General features: G+C 40.4%; 1 protein-coding gene across 1 annotated transcript in view; it reads right to left on the bottom strand.

Annotated features, from left to right (window-relative positions):
• NHSL1 (NHS like 1) overlaps window positions 1-15132 on the bottom strand; it is a gene marked incomplete at both ends in the record, with an annotated part of 178781 nt that overhangs the window by 23796 nt on the left and 139853 nt on the right. Inside the window, 2 exons of the mRNA XM_080614821.1 lie at window positions 5313-5384; window positions 8428-8555. Coding sequence (XP_080470947.1) covers window positions 5313-5384; window positions 8428-8555 — 200 coding nt within the window. The remainder of the gene's footprint in view (window positions 1-5312; window positions 5385-8427; window positions 8556-15132) is intronic.

Here is a 15132-nt window from a genome sequence, read left to right as displayed (position 1 = left end):
CTAGCACATAGCAAACTCAAGGACAGGCAGGTTCAGGGCATGCAGAAGACATCACTGGGGCTTCTAGCAGGTGGTCAAAAGCTACAAGCAAACCCAGGAGAAGCTGCCTTCTCTCTTCTCTGCTCCTGGCAGCAAGGCACCCCACGGAATCTCAGAAGCAGGAGAGGAAGTAGAACCTGGAGGAAAACCAACCTCCACCTCCTCCCGCCTCCAGGCAAAACTAATGAGAGAAGAAAAACATTGAAGATGAGTTGTGTAGCAGCTACAGCACTAACAGAGATCTCTGCAACCCCCAGATTCCTGTTTCAGGAGTGTTTCCTTCAGGACCTCCCTCTCTACCACCAGACCAGAGTTACAATCCTCATCCCCTTTATTGCCCTCTCCCTTCAGAGAGCAGAATACTATCCAAAATAGAGCTGTCAATACTGGATCACTGGGTCTCCTGGTAGTTACTCCCTCACTGCTGTATCCAGGTGTGGAAAGAAACACCACAGCTATTTATTACAGATGGATTTTTACTATTACAGGTTTGCAGTCTGAGTGATCTGTTTTCTCTTGAAGCTGAGTGCTATACAAAAGACATGCCCAGGCACTATGCTGCAGCCACTGTTTATCATTTCTGATTTTATTTTCTTCCTGTTACCATGAGGAGTTCCTGCTGTTTATAAATAAATAACCATTTATTTATTCTATTATACTTCAACTCTACATCCTTTAGGCCAGTGCCCAACATTAAACTTACTAAAAAATAAAAATAAAAGCAAATTACAGGCAAAAAGTAAAAGAACAGAAAAGTAAAATCTCTTCAGGTCATAATAAAAAAACATTTCAGCAATGAAATTATTACTAATGTCATCCTGCAGAGTTTGGAACCACACTTTGAAATGTGGGAGCTTTTCTTCGAGGAAATAATCCATTTCTGTCAGGCTTCCATTTCTTTACTAGGGAGGCTGCAGATGGGAGAGATGCTGTCTCCAGGAAAGGGCTCAACCCTGTGAAAGCCCCATCAATTCTTTCAAAACAAGCTTCTTGGAGGATACCAGTATTTTTTTCAGGTCTGCACTGTTTTTAAAAGGCTTTAAAACCATTCCTGTAAAATTATAATGTGAATGCTTATTTTATTATGAGTGTGTGTATATATACTGTTTATACGCATATACAGTGTGGGTACACATATGTATATGTACTTACACATAAGGACTTTTCCACCTCAAATCACTCAAATTCATAAAAACCTTCATTAACTTAAGCAAACTGGGAAAGAAATGTCCTTGGAGAATGGAAAGCTGCCTCCAAGGCCATGCTTCCCCCCAGTTAGGTTTAAAGACAGCTCAGATAAAGGGTTTGTAAGGAATGTAACACAGGGGTACTAGCTCAGTGTCACTGGGAGCATCTGTGTGTGCACTTAAAGGAGTAATCAGGGGCTGAGGCAAACAAATATTGCTTTCCCTGTACAAAGAGCTTTTCTCTGTCTGAATCTGGTCACCAAGGGAGACACCTCAAGCCTGATTCTGCAGTTTGCGTGGGGTGAAGATGAGCTCCAGTGACCTTCAGATACTCTGCTTGGTTGATACTGTCAGCATCAATATCTGTCATATTCAGACTACACTGCAAGTGCCAGGTCTCAGCTGTCACATACCAGTACCAGTGGCTACTCCAATATGTCAAGCGGCAGCAATACCAGCTGCAAAGCCACCATTCCTTTTAAAGGAAATCACCCAAACCAAGCAGGACACTTTTTCAGTTACAGTATACGAACACATAGAAAGCCTGAAGAATCGAAACATCTACTACAAGGGAATCCTAATTAAAAAAAAAAAAAAAAAAAAAAAAAAAAAATGAAATGTGAACAACAATCACATATTTCGCAGAGTCAGAAGTTGAGAAAACTGGGGACAGATGGAGGAAGACGGCCAGAAATGTCAGAAATGCCCAGTGAGCATGTAACAAATGAAAAGCAATTGAAAACCCAATTGTGCAGTTGAGCTCAAAGCACTGTGTCAGTAAGAATGATTTTCTGCCACAGGATAGTGGAGTGTACTTCTACAAAATAATTCAGTAAAAGAATTGTGGGCAGTTTTGAGAGTACAAATAAATGTTCCCTGTCATGTCTCACCTGTAGGTACACTTTCTATACTTTCTGAAAAAGCATGACTCTCTCTACTTACATTTTTTTCTTCCAAAGTACTCACAGTGATAGTGGCATAGGGGTTTTTTTGATGTGACAATACTTTTAACAGGCATGACAAAGCCATACACAGCTTTACTGCACATGAAGGAAAACAGCAGCTCATCTTTCAGCTTCTTCGCAGAGAAATTATTTACCTCTATAATCAGGATGAAAATAGGGAATTACTTATTTTCAGCAAACATTCCCAGATTTACAACACAGAAGTTTGCCAGAAGATGCAGTGAATTGTTGCTGTGTAACAGGAATGTTTTATCAAGTAAGGTCTGTTTATCAGAAATAGAACTGGAATAGGCAGTACTTCGAGATTATGCATCGGCTTAGCAAAGCTGATAATAAAACACTATGCTCATAATAGAATAGAAAGCACTTGTCCCATTTTTTAAGCATCTCTGATTGGTAATAACTTTATTGCTAGACTGAAATGGCCAAATTTCTGTGCAACAGGATGTTACACTCATCTCAGGAAATCTTGTTGGAATTCATTCTTTTTAATGAACATGGGAAGAGGGAAAAGTGGGATATAAAAGCAGCAGCCTTGGACCTTATAGTGTTTCCATAAATTGGCATTAGAGGGCAAGGGGCATGAACTTTCAAATGGAAACTGAAATGAGAATCTAGGGGAAAAATGGCCTATAAATACAATAACAGACAAGCTATATGGCTCACTAAGCCAGAGCCTCTCCAATACGTTGTTGACGTATTGTCCCCTAGCCTAGTCAGCTGCTGAGATAAAACAAAAGGGTTTCACTATCTCAGCACATTCACACTATTTGAGGTCCGAGATGATAAGCGACTATAGGCTGCATATCTTGCAGCACATTCTGCCTAAATATCTTGAAACAAAGGGGGCCATAAAATCATAAAATGGAATATATAAACTTTTAGAATTAGTTTTAAGTAACGCTAAGTTTAATGGCTTTGTAACAGTAGCAGTGGAAAATTACTGAGGGGCATGATCTGTAGAGAGAAAAATAGAGTGCAGCTAGAGAAAACACTGAGAATGAAAACTTTGTCGGCGAGTTTATTCTTGGAGTCTTCTCCGAATCAATCTTGTCTATTCTTCATCTTTTTATGTTCCAGGAGTTTATACTACACTGTTGGAAAAAAGATGGGACCTCCAGGAGGAAAATTGGAAAATTCAATCCATACAAATTTTATCTTTCAGCAAAGGAACTTCAAACTTCTAGTCTCACCTCTGACCTCAGTCTACTGCAATCACTTCTAAAATTATAATTTCTCAGAAAAAGCAAAATTGAGAAAAAAATTTAAATCAGTGTTACAGACAGTGGGATACCAATTCAGGTGTCTGTTACCATTTGCCAACATCCTATTTCTTCTCCATCCTTCTACTAGGTTTGATGGCTTCAAGTGCCTTTTTACTCAGCACAAAGGGATCAAGACAAACAGTAAGAGGGGCAAAGCAAAACAAAACAAAAAACCCAAACAAACAAACAAAAAACCCCCAACAACTCAAAACCACAGCCAAGCCCCAAACCTTTATATTCCTCTTGCTTGGTCAATGAAGAACATCGCTTTATCTGCCTGCTTCAACCCCCAGAATTTCACACTGGGTTATGGAACACTACCATTTACATGAATTTATACACAAGTTGAACTGGTCATATCGCAGACTATTTGGTATCCTCTGGACCAAGGTCCCCAGTCTGGTTCCCCCAGGTTTCACAGAATATCCACTTTTATTACTCCTACACACAGATCTTCAGTTGCACTAGCCCACTTTGCTATCCTACTAAATCCTTCACGTCATAACCTTCACTGTCTCAGTAACGAAGGGATTCTACTTTTTTTTTTTGTCAGCAGAAACTACTGGCCGTCAAGCAAGTTACTGCCTTAACCAGCACTTCAGAAATGTTCCTTTCTTCTTCCTGACTGTGCCGCAATAGGATTAAAAACATAAGAAGAGCAGTATTGCATCAGTTCAGAGCTCTAAAAGTCTACCTAGTATCTGCATTACAATAATGGTCCATCACTGATACATAGGTGAAATTAAATTAGAGGATGCTTACAGTGGATACCTTTCCCTGAATGTTCTCTTAGGATTGGATGTAGTCCTATCCCTCACAAGAATTTACCCAGTTGCTTTCTGAACCCATGTAAACTTTCATCATCCACAATTCCTGTAGCAGCTGCACAATGTGAGTATGCTGTGAGTGAAGAATTACTGTCTTTTGTTCGTTCAAAGAGTTTCTGTACTCACTTTCTCATACTTTGGCATTTTGCGATTTGAGCTGCTGTTTCAACTTGGTGAATTGAGCAGTTCTGCTAAAGCCCATGCCTCAGGGCTCTCAGGTGTTCTCATCTCTGAACTGGAGTGGCCCAACTGCTTTAGGCCCTCTTAACACCACACAAAGTTTTACATTAAACCTCCTCAAGTCCCTCAAGACAATACAGTTAATACATTTGTTTGCACTTAAGATACTTAACAGTCTCTTGCAGACACTGAAGAGCCAGCTAACAGTTTGGCTCAGTACAGGAGCAAAAATATACTTTTTTTCCCCATGAATAAGCAAAATAGATGTTTTTTTCACCAAAAGCTTAACAGCTGTATCAAGGCAAAGTTCATAAGCCAAATGACAGGACCTGGGAAAAAACAGCGTGAGTTTTTGGCATACAAATATTTTCAAAGATGGAATAAAGACATGATATACTGCATGCCTGGGAGCAAGTACTCTCTCTATAGCTCACATTAATCATTTAAGAAAAACACATTACTCCAAATTAGTAAGTTTTTCCTTGGCTAATTAAAAACCAATGAAGCAGCCAATTAAATAAAACACAGTGTTCATTGGGGGAAGGGTTTCAAAGGAGAAAAATGTTAATAGACAAAAAAGAATTAAAAATTTCAGAGAACCAAGTAAATAGAGGACACCAGACTGTAGACAAAAAGCAGTAATGAGGAATAACAAAGGAAACAAACCTGGCATGGCATTCCTCTGTTGAGCAGTTGATTTTTCAAATTATTATGTTTTTCAAGCAGAAAACAGAAGCAGGCAATGAGTGAAGGCTAAGAGTAGAATAAGACTGCATATATGCTAAACGCTACAAGTAACATCAAGCTGCAGATATGGCAGCTGGATGCTCCCACTCTTGGGCAAGGTACCTTGTTGCTCCACGGAACCAAGTTACAGCAGGCGCTAATGCAAGACTGAGAGATGCAGTCTAACAGACTAGACTGTTGAGCGAGACAAAAAGAAACAAAGAGAATGAGTGATAAAAAGGGAAAGAAAAAAGAATGAGAAGAAAACACACAAAACACAAATACATTTAATATACACAGTTTATGCATTTCAGAACTTAAGGTGAACAGAGTTTGAAAGCAACATCTCAGTGCATCTCTGACACAGAAAACAAAACAATACTGAAAGCCAGGAATAGCTTCCAAGTCACATCACCATCAGTGGTATGTAAAAAACCAGGAAAGGAGGACACTGGTCACAGCAGTCACATGTAAAATCCAGATAAACCAATTTAATCTCCAACAAACTCAATTAGGATCAGAACTGCAGTGGAGATTGGCCTGTGCTCCATTAATGTAACTTGTAAGAATCAACGTTAAACGTGTAGTTCCAAGAACTTCTTTTTGTATCAACTACTACTCAGAGGCTTCAACTTTTCATGCTTCCCAATTTTGTTTGCTCATTTTTGAGTGGGATTAACTTGCCTGTTTCTCCCCAGTGGTTCTCCTTTGGAACAGCAAATGTTCTACTTATCTCAGACATTTTCTAAGACTCACATTAAATCACGTGCTGCTCTGTGGCATGAATATTACCCTCTGCTGACAAGACACCCACCTACACAAAACCTGAGAATGTTTGTGGATTGAGGCCTCCTATCACATCACCTGGCCATGGTTTTATATTGTCTCCAGACAAGTGGAGTATCTGGCTACATTAAAAGAAAAGCAGATTAAAAAAAGTAGGAAAAGATGGTTTCCTTTCTGAAATCACCATGCAGCAAAACGTCGTTTCTTCTGCAAGTTGGCAATTATGTCAACTTAGAAGTAAATTTCTAAACAGTAAATAGCTATTCATCCACCCATCATTATTCTGGTGGTCTTGAGTTTCAACTATTAAGTGCTGCATGTTCAGAATTTAAATGTTGGCTTTTTTGCCTTGAATAGACAACAAAGCTATAAAGCTTTCATCTAGTGGCAAAGAGTTCACATTCTAAATCATGGGATTTTGGTGACCCCAGTTCCACACTGTTACTTAAGAACTCCTCTGACAGCTGAAATACTCACTCAAAGAATAAGGCTTATTAGAATTACTTGGCACTTTACCAGTGGGATTATAATTCAAGCTCAGAGATCTCTTGTGGTAAGCATTCATTTAAAAAAAAGAGTAAAATTTTAGGTCATTACAAAAAAAGCCAGATAAACAAAGATATTGGTCAATGGACTCCACAAAGTTGTACAATAAAAAACACTGAGTTGTACAATATGAAGGCAGAATCACGCTACAGTTTAGAAGGAATTAACATCATTTTGAGCTGCAAATAAGAGCAGCAGGGTTAAGGTTAAAGTTCTGAGATAACCAGTAACATCCAAGACTGTCAGTTTGGCAACTATCTTTTTCCACAGCTATGAATTATCCTTTCAGCTAAAAATATTTAAAGTAAATTATTGCAATTTGAAATGGAATTTCTATTCTATTCTTCAAGTATACTTAGTTGCACCATTTTTTTTTTCAGAATGCACAGAAGTTGTTACTAACATGTTATTTTAACATTCCAATAAACCCTTAACCAAGATAAGGATGATAGCTCTTAGTCTGTTCAGGCTTCACCCATGTTTATATGCTCTTACTCAAATTGTTGAATAAAAGTAGATTTACATGTTTTTAAATGTTGTATTAATTTTACATGCTGCACAGCATTGGCTAAGTCCAGTTGATAGCATTGATGTATGTATATATTAATAGCCACAACCAATATGTCAAAACTTTCTCCAGTGGAAATTTCACTGATTTAAGCAAGGTTTTGCAAATTGTCATAATGCATTCCACAGCATGAATGTGCTTTACATTCCCTTGTCACTGCCAGTACATACCACACACAGCTAAACAAGATGCTCTAACATTCCCTGCCAATACATAGATATAATGCACTAACCACATGGATGACAGACTGTACATATTCCACACCTTTTATTATGTGACTTAAAACCGTGGAGGATAGAACTGAAAACACCATAAAGTGAGTTCTCAGGATCTGCACACTTTGTATGCAGGCAGTTATCTGGTCCATGATATAGACACACGTATGGTTTACTAATGATTTAAAGAAATTCAACTGTGTTACAATCAAGGATAACCTCCCACTCTCTAAGCAACAGTAGACTGCAGCAAAACATTCTAGAATATCTATCTTGAAAATTCCAGGAGCTCAGGCATTTCAGCTTTAGGCAGACAAGCTCCAGTGCATCTTGCTGCCACCCCAGCAGTACTGTCCTAGCCTGCAACACCAAAGTCAGCTTCTCTTTCAGAGCCACAGGCACAAGAGGGTAAGGTAAGGACAGAGGAGCAAAATTTCTTCTTTCTTCATTAATGCAATTTACTAGTTCTGCAGTTATATAAGGACCTATGTATATAACAATGTGTCTTCACAACTTCTTCAGGACGTGTGCTCAGCTGTCCTTTATCTATTTTTTTATTTCTAGATTCTAGGCTAAGCATACTTGGAGTTAAGATGTGTGCATATAAACATGAAAACTGAAAGAAAGCTGATAAACCCAACTTAGTGGGCAATTTTTCATTCTTCTGGACGTCTTTACACAAACAGTTGCAACGCATTAGGACAAAGCCTCTACCTAATGAAAGTGCATTAGAGCCTGTATTAGCAATTCGAAAGTGTACACATGTCCCTTGTTACAATGTGAGTATGCTGATGGCTGATTAATAGCTCCTCCCGCTACCTGAATATAAACACTTAACAGATTCAAAACAGCTACCCTTGCTGGGGTCTTTCCTCCAGAACATTACCAACTCCTTCTGGCTTTCACTCCCTGCACATGACAGCAGGAACTTTATATAAATGCATGGGTAGAAATGTGATCTTTAAAAGACTATGTAAGTCAGATAACCTAGTATCACTGTAATTCAAGGGAGTAAGCATCTTCATGATCTTCTAAAATCCTACCTTATTTGAACAGTGTTATGGCATGCAATTAAACTGCACCAGGCATGTTATACTTTCCAGCACTTTGCCCCCACCATTACCTTTTGTTCAATTTCTTCATAATCATCCTGGTAACTTCCGCAGATTGCACTGGAGGATGAGGAGAAGGTGGGGCCCTGAGAGTAATACTGTGAGCTACGGTAGCCATCCCGCCGCAACTTATCACACTCTGCAGAAAGAGAAAGAGGAGACTTATTCATTACAAGAGTCATTACTGTTTACACTTGGTGTACAATGGCACATACAAAAGTACAGGATATTATTCTAAAAATTTCTGAAAACGTCTGCCATGCATTAGCATGGTCTGTCCCAAGTAACAGAACCCAAAGCTGCATTTCTCCTATTTGTATCTGTATACCCCTTCCCTCACCTGTATTATATACATAAGCCCACACATAACATATATACCCATGGCTTTTATTTAATCCAGGAGATGGCAAGAGCTTTGGAAAGAAGAGAAAAATGGATTTATGTATTTATCTGAGGCCTGGCTCGGTGTCTTGACAGATGGCAGCATCTTGCAGGATGGGAGCCGGAAGCATGTGAGTAACACCAGGAGTCTCATTTGCCAGGCCGGTAGACATCCATTATGTGCCTTACGCTTGAAACGATGATGCTGCTCACTACTCAAGCACCATCTGCTAAGTAACTTTGGCACTGACCACTTTGTCTTCCTGCCCGTGGAAGAGACCATTTATTGGGATTTTGGAGAGAGGAATGCATATTACAGGGATATCAAAATTTCACGTTTCTGCAGAGCACATGTAGTTTAGTATTGAAGAGTTTTCAAAGTTCAGAAAGATTACGAAGCAAGCATGCATCCCCACTCAAAACAGTCAAAATCTCAGTCAGCATATCATCCCCCTCACCCAAGTTTTCCATAATCATCTTCCCGCCTCTTAATTGATATTCAGTGTGATTGTGCTAAAGAATAGCAGACGCCAGAGCATAAGGAAAAATTAAATGTTCAAGATGCAGCAACCAAACTCATCAGGCCAGTCAAACTGTTAGCTTTACAATTCCAGAGACAGAGATCTGAATCTCTTGAAAGACGAGGAAAGCAAAAAGAAAATTAAGTATTTGGTACGTTTCTAAGGAACCGAAATATCTGCACAATACACGGGCATTATCAAGTCACAAAGTGTTTTTATCGTCACATGCTGAAGACAGACTTTCTGTGATAGTATGTGTCTCCCTATCTTGATTTTTTGAATACTCCTTAAAATGGAGAACATGCAATGTTTATATTGAGGGCAAGGTTTTAGAGAGGCTTTTGCCTGGCAAATTATTAAGTGGACTTACAATTTGCAACTTCAGCGTATATTTCATGTGTTATGCTCGGAATATCTCAGATTGAGGTCTGGAGGACTTGGTGCCAATGGGTTAACTGACCTAGAGAAATCACAGCTCTACGAGGATTTAATCAGTGCAGACTCCCCTGTATCTGCACATGCACACCAACACAGCAAGCTTACAGTTTGACAACTAGCCATTTACACCGGAGCCAAATGTATGTCCTGGCCTATTATGAGTTTCCCTACGGAGTCAAAAAGGACGGTATGGCATGAACCTGTCACTTCTCTCTCAAGTCAAGGACCAAGGTCAGTGGTGGTGGGGTCTGAGATCCAGATCAATTGGTACAGAGCGCTGGTGACCCTGTTTACCTGTTTCACACATGTGCACATGCCAACACTGCATGCATCTGGCAGACAGCTGCTGTACTTCAGGTGGGGTGTGAAAAATGACTTCCAACAACTGCAGTACAACAAATTCCTCCACCTCCCTTCCAAATCTGGCACTTGATCCAGCCAGATCCAACACACAATACTCACAAATGTGAGTGCCCTGATGGGCTGTCTGTTGGTCTGAGCTACAAATCACCAGGCATAAGTGAGCTGTGCAGAACAAGACAGCCCAAAGGCTTGCTTCAACTTGTAGTGTGGGTTAACATGATAAGTTGTCAACTTTGACACTGCAAATTTTACCTTCAGACCAGCCACTAATCACCACAAACAAACACGAATACAACCTAAGTTAAGAATGCAACTCTTGTGACTTTTCAACATGGGGCATCATGGCATTTCCCAAGGGTGAAGGGCTCCTTCTGGAGTATGATGGATGCATGCTCTGATATTAATTGCTTGACCTTATTTATTCTGCTAACTAAAGAGATGAAGATGATGAACAGTGCAGTTCATGAAGCCCCGAAGAGCTCCAGAAACTTAAGGCAGTCAACACTGAAGGTCTCAAGTCCACCAAAAGTTCAAATAGATCAACAATAAAAAACTGGCTGTTTATCAAGCTCACAACCTCTATTTGTCAGAAACGCAAGATCCATGCAACATCAGAAGCTATTGCAGCAATATTGCTGAAGAAACCCAAAGAATTGCTACAAAACGCCAAGGGAACACCACCAACAAAAAGGTGATTTGTCCCCAAGAACAGCCTTTTCTATGTACTGTCACGGTGCATTTTGCAGCATAGCAGGAAGTACACACTGGGGATGTGACCAAAGGCCAACAAACCTCAGTAGAGGTTTTAGGCAGGTATCTTTTACTTCACCTTGCAAGAGCCCAAAAGCACAACACAAGTTCAGTCACCGCATCTAACTGAAGCTCCTGTCACTGCCAGACCAAGTGGGGCAACTTCTGTTTAAAAACTCTTTTAGCCAGAGGTAGCCTCCCACCATCACTATTACTGAAGGTGCATAGAGTCTTCTGTAAGCAATCAGGTTTATATTTTTCAGATAAAATACCAATAAAGAAGCTAGAAATACTTACTGTAGAATCCAGACATGTTCCCTTTTTCCCAGAGAAGCAAAACTTTGTCCTATTTCCACAACCCCAAAGAGAGGTACTATATACTCAGTTGAATGTAAAAGTTCTTGCAGTTATGCCTGTTGTTTCAGAGAGGTCTGCACTGATGCTAACTAGGTAACAAAAGAATACAGTTATTAAAAATCCTCAGTTTTAAGAGTGTGACAATACATTAGTACTAGCTGAGCCAGGACAGATACAATCTTGGCTAGACCCAGTGGCAGAGCTGCCATTACCCACAGTATCCAATATACAACACTATACACAGCTTTTCCATATTTCTGCTAAAGAACTGCCATGTTGAACCCCAGGAGACTGCACCAGGCAGGACACTAACACCCGCTCCTGAGGATGGGCTCATCAGGTCAAATATGCAGCACATACTGCAGTCAAGCTCAAAGTCATAACCTTGTACGATTTGAAATATGCGACAATATTATTGTGCCCCAGATGACCCAGTTTTGTTTACACAAACACTGACTGTTTGCCCACGAGGACCAGGAAAGAGCCACTGCCTTAGCAATTGTGATCAGTGGCTGCACTGGATATTTCCACAGCATGAAGGCTGGAACTGCCTCCCTTTCCTCCTTCCACCACTCTGGGGCTGAGGGCACAAGGGTGCTGCCTGTCATCTTCTGCTGTCTGCAAGTGCTTTTCTGGCTAGGTAAAACTATAGCTTAATTCTTGTCCTTCTCCTTTTCTTCTAGTGATACCTTAAATTTCAGAACCTTCTCTGTATTATAAACATTGCTTAAAAATTACTGTAGCCAATTATAATTTATCCCCACTTATGTGGTACAAGTTAAACCATTCCTAGAGAAGAAAATTTTGCATGAAGTTGAGTTTTGCTCTTCACACTTTGAGTGTGAAGAAAATGCATGGGAAAAGTGGTCAAAAACATTTTAAAAGCCCCCTCATCATTTCCAGTTATTAGAACAGGGTAGATATGATGATGTTCAGGAGATGCACGATAGAAGAAAACATGTTAAAGCTGTCAGTGCCCTATACCATTATATCTGAGTCGCCGTCATATATCCAACCACTTGTACATCTGCTTGGGATTGCAGTACCGCAGGGTTTGTTAAATCCTGGCATCAGACAGAAGTGTGCTGGGGATGTGCTTCTCACCAACAGCAGGTGAGCACATCACCCTTCTCTGCTCTCTTCCCATCTGCTAAATAACCAAGGGAATGGACAGCTACCAGCAGCACCACACTAAGAGCAAGGTTCTCAGCTGAGCCAAGGGTGATTCTGCACCATAGTTTTGAGCCACAGGAACTGAATTCTATGCTGTTTTGAGTAACATGACCTCTCCACGTAAAACCTTATGGCCTCCATGACAGGCAGCCAGGCAAAGTGTATGAAAATACCTCCGAGGTCTCTCAGCCCCAATCTCCTCTCCCATTTTATACAAGGAACCTGCATGTAATTGCATCTGACCCTGAGCTGGTAACACAGAGTAGCCAGTCTTGCATGCAGAGGTGATTTACTGCTTTTCCAGCAACTTGAAATTGTATTCTTACATGACCATTTGAGCTATAAATCACTGGAATGAGCAGAAGGCACAGCACTGATACCTCAGTAACTCGTCTGACATGGTATTACCGTGGAAAACCAGGATTAATGTTTACCTTGTCTTCTTTAGTCAGACCTACACACCACACTGCTGTGCAGCAGGACAGCTGAGTTTGCTGGGGGGGAGCTGTGTGTGTTGACTGTTTTCTTTAACCAGCTTTGGTAACATTTCATACCTGCTGAGCGTCCTACCACCAAAACCAGTCACAGTATCTTGAAGTTTATATAAAGTAAAATGCATTGCCCTGACAGCAGCAGAACTGGTAAGAGGGAGACAGATTCATGGTCATTTTCAGAAGTTTTCCATATTTATTATATTTTAATTGTAAATGAACTGTGAAAGACTAGGTATCATTTCTCACAAGCTACTTCATAAAGCTATTCCTTTTCCTGCCCCTTATTGACCTGGCTGCAGGAAGAAAAGCTCCAGGTGTTGGTATTCAGGGCTGGACTCCATCTGTGCCTGGGATATCTCCCTACAGTGCAGCCCCAGCAGCAGTGCAGAGGCACAGATTTCTGCCACCACCCTGGACCAGTCAGTCCTCCACACCTCAGGCCTGAGTGTGCAGCCATCACTCACTGAATTAGCCATAATGAGATTACTTCTGTAAATAAACACTGCCCATAATAAAATAAATAAATAAACACTGGTGCAGGATCAGCTCTGTAGCTGCCTGCATCCACATATACACACTCAGACATGCTCATGAGCATGTATTAAAGAGTTTAATACAAATAAAAAAAACCCCACAATTTTTCTGTGTTTCTAAATATTTAGTAGTAATCAGTGAAGACATTGGTTAAAGAATTAAATTACCATGACATTTACAAGTATACGAAAACTTGGAAACTTGGCATCCAGGTTATTCAGATATCTAAATAGCTCCAACTTTGCTTGGCATAACTAGCCATCCCACTGGATGGATCAAGCAATGGAAGACAGAAAGATAATGTCCCAGAAACATCTGAATTTGCCTTGTATCCAAGAGCAGCACCTGGAACTTGAGACCAATCACTAAAACCCAAAGAAAATGTTAGTTGGACCAGGGGTAGCTTCCCAGAGAAGCAGATGTGCTGCCTGCCTGCCAGAGCTGCCCAAAGCCACCAAAACAGAAATTCCTGGGTGCAGAGAGAGGAAGGGGAAAGATCAGCACACACTTGGCTTTCCTTTGCACCATCCCCTGTTGTCTCCTTGTGCAACAAGAAGGGACAAGCGACGAGCTGACAGCTGCATCTGCATGCTTTAAAACTTATCTCAGCTAAAGTCAGGGTGACTTCTTAGTAGAGCCTTTCATGTTGTAACTTGTATTCTGTAGAGTGGGATTTTTTTCTTACCTTTTTTTTATTTGATAGTAGAGAAAGGCTGTTAACTGCAAGAGTCAGCTAAACTGTCAACTAGAGAAATAAATCTGCTGACTAGTATCTTATAACACATTTATCCATTCAGTGCACATATCACCAGAAAACCACTGCACCCCCTGAGGTCAGAAACCTTCCAACACTGTAGCCAGCCCCTTCTCCTTGTAAATACCCACAAACCATACTCCTCCGTAGGTCACAACTACAAATGCTATCTTAAAAACAGCTTTTCAAAACTTCACCTAAACCCAGGGAGGCTGTAGTACAATATACATCTGTCTTGTAAAAGTAAACTTTTTTAAATGACCCATCACTTTGTAGGTCACAATGCACTTTAGTAACTGAAGTATGTACTCTATCATTACTTTTTGTTTTAAAAGAACCTTCTGTTTCAAACCTGATAAATAACTGCATATCATTTTAATTTACTTCATGCATATTTTGGGTTTGCTCTTCCAGTTGAACCAAGACAACTAAGACCTTGTGGGTTTGTGACAGACAGGTGTGGATGTCAGAAGACCCGGATTCCCAACCTGGCATTGCTGCATCTGAGAAAATCACTTCGGGTTAAATCCAGTCAAGAACTTACATCTATAGACAGACATGGCACAACCTGAATTTCATCTATGTGCCTCCTAAGCACTTCAGGATAAAACCCACTAAAGAAGAACCTGAGGTGCCTTGACTCTCATCCTCACCACATCAGTAATGACCAGCACTGGGTCCAATGCTGCAGGCATCCTTTCTCATGAGGGGCAGGAGAATGTAACAGGGATTTCAAAATCTTCACTTCTGAGGATGATGTGCTTTTCATCCAAAAGCTGCTTAAAATAAAGTGCTGCAAGTTAAAGCATTTTTCATGCAGACACAAATTTAAATTCTTTAAGTATGAGGTGAGAACAGGCTACATCTCCGACTTCTTGACACTGTGCTATGAACACCAGGCAAAAAGGTTGCCACCTGAAATGCAGTAGTCAGTTATGCTTCACTTGGGAC

Source organism: Psittacula echo (genome assembly GCF_963264785.1).
Source record: "Psittacula echo genome assembly, chromosome: 4".
NCBI classification, from domain to species: Eukaryota; Metazoa; Chordata; class Aves; order Psittaciformes; family Psittacidae; genus Psittacula; species Psittacula echo.
Note: the sequence above shows the minus strand (reverse complement) of the source record. Positions and strands in the feature narration are given on the sequence as shown.